Source organism: Alligator sinensis, unplaced genomic scaffold, assembly GCF_000455745.1.
Source record: "Alligator sinensis unplaced genomic scaffold, ASM45574v1 scaffold337_1, whole genome shotgun sequence".
NCBI lineage: Eukaryota > Metazoa > Chordata > Crocodylia > Alligatoridae > Alligator > Alligator sinensis.
The window spans coordinates 3,691,859-3,694,124 of record NW_005841927.1 but is presented as its reverse complement, the minus strand read 5'-3'; the positions used below and the strand labels follow the sequence as shown (position 1 = coordinate 3,694,124).

The following is a 2,266-nucleotide window of genomic DNA, read 5'->3' as shown; positions in this document are numbered from 1 at the left end:
CATTCCTGCATCCAAAATCTGCAAAGAAATGTGGTTGCACTGTGACAGCCCTCACTCTGCAAGACAGAGAAATGGGGTCTGACAAATACTGGAAGGGCTCAACTCAAGAGCTTTTCACTGAAGCAAATAGCTTCAGAAACTGGTACATCTGCATGTTCTGCCCTTCAGATAGAGTTGGGAGGGTTTGGAAAATGGAAGGGAGGTCTAGTTATGGAAGAGATCAATGAGGGGAGAGGGTGACGAGGTTAAGACTGTCCAGGGGGCTATAAAAGAGTACAGCAGGTGGGTAGTGGTCTCCTTGGGTGGGTAAGGGAGTTTTGGCAGTGGGGGAGCCTTAGTCTGCTAATGAACTCTTTATTTTCCTTTACGTTCTCAAGAGCTAGAGAGGAAAAAGGGCAAAAAAAAATTCGACTGAAACCTGAAAAGCTCTTCCTCCTCCTTTTCTGGACCAGGGCCGTTGGGTGACCTGGATGTTCCCTGCTCCCGGAAGACGGAAACAGGTCCTGCAAACTCTACTGGGCTTAGCAGTGCTTTCACTGTGGTTCCTTCCCAGTTAAGACACGCTTCTGTTCTGACACCTCCCGAACCGGGCAACCTTGTTTCCTGCAACGTCGCTGCTTCTTCAGGACCTCGGACTTCCACATTTTCTACATTGCACAACTTCTCTTTTTTCCCCAAGGCCTCAAGATGTGGGATTTCTGGAGCGCTCTGGCGCTCTCTGCTATTATTTTCATCTAAAGCTTGATCAAGATGCGGCGAGTTCACAAAGCGGGTTTCACTTGGGACAGCTCTGCGTCCCTTATTGTCATCACCGGTGACGCCACTTATTTTAGGGCTTTCAAAAGCCCCCCCAGCAACACTAGCTTTTTCCTTAAGCGCTTCTTCTGACGGCAGCGCTTTGTCACAGTTTCCAGGGCCAAGTGAAGACCCTTCAATGTTTGATGGCCCCTTTTCACCGTTCACTTCTGGAGCAAGCTTTGAGCATTCGCCTTGTGACTCTTTATCCGCAAGGCAGGCAGCGACAATGTCTTCCATCCCCTCTGGCGCTCCCCCCACCTGATCTTTCCACGCTGTGACATGAAAGCTCTGATTTTCCATTAGGATAAATGGACCGCCCGAGGTTCTCGCTCTCTTCAGGCCTCGATTACATCTGGTTTTGCCTCATTCCTCATGTAACTGGCACAAAGATGTTGTTCAGAAGTCCTGGAGCCGGGGCTGCGTTCCCCACATCACACACAAACAGACCTGCTGGAAAACAAACACAGCATCCACGTAGCTTAGTAACAAAGCCATTATTCTCCGCAAGCCGCATCATTTGAAGGGAAATGCTGGATTCAAAGATAACAGCTGCCTCTACCTGAACCTCTGGAGTTCTCGCTCTCTGCTCCTTTCCCAGGCTCTGCCAGCCTGGCATCTGCTGCCACGTCTGCTCCTTCCTCCAACGCTGGCCCTTGCACTTGGCATTTCCAGGCCGATTCTGTGCACGGCATGAGCCGACTCGCCCCTGGCCAAACCCTCTTCAGAGCCCCCTCGCTTCACGGCAGCCGCTTTCTAACGGAGGCTTCCCCTTGGAGGGGGGCATGCCCGCCACCTCTCTGCTCCTGCCCTAATTCTTTCTGCCCAAGATGCCCAGAGGTCAACATATTTCTCCTAAAGCACCGTGCACACGTTCAAGGTTTTGCACAGCCATGAGCTGTTACACCCACACCTGCTCTGGTAACCTGTGCCATTGTACACACGCCTATACATGCTCATCTGATTTTATTCACCCACGCGTGCCCCAGAAACCCCCACGTGCCCGTGCACGTGCTGTGCAAGCAAAGGCAGGCTCTGTGCAACATCACGCACACCCCATGGGAATAAAACACAGCCTGACTGTAGCACCAGTCACACTGTGCGGCCTGGCATGGAGAGGGCCTCACCCTCCTGCACGAGGCAGGTGCAGGCAAGCATACCCTGCTCCGCATCTGAAGGGGGGAATGAGAGGGGGCACCACCACCCTACCACCAACATACTCAGCATGGGGGGGAATGGGGACCCCACCAACCTCTGAACTGGGGGGAATGGGGACCCCCAACATATTCAGCATGGGGGGGGCAATGGGGACCCCACCATCCTCTGGGCTCGGGGGAATGGGGACCCCAGCATCCTCTGCACTGGGGGGAATGGGGATCCCCAACATACTCATCATGGGGGGGGGAATGGGGACCCCACCATCCTCTGCACTGGGGGGAAGGGGGACCCCACCATACTCGGCCCTGGGGGG

At 53.9% G+C, this 2,266-nt stretch overlaps 1 protein-coding gene across 4 annotated transcripts in view; it reads right to left on the bottom strand.

The window, feature by feature from the left end:
* SPOCD1 (SPOC domain containing 1) overlaps positions 1-2,111 on the bottom strand; it is a 32,655-nt gene extending 30,544 nt beyond the window's left edge. For 3 of the 4 annotated variants that reach the window (XM_006019358.3, XM_025198734.1, XM_006019359.3), the window contains exons 1-2: positions 1,358-2,111; positions 419-1,248 (exon numbers count right to left, since the gene is read on the bottom strand). In XM_006019358.3, the coding sequence (XP_006019420.2) occupies positions 419-1,098 (680 nt within the window). In that variant the 5' untranslated portion in view covers positions 1,099-1,248; positions 1,358-2,111. The remainder of the gene's footprint in view (positions 1-418; positions 1,249-1,357) is intronic. The other variant, XM_014517847.2, reaches the window with a different exon arrangement.
* Between the last annotated feature and the right edge of the window lie 155 nt (positions 2,112-2,266).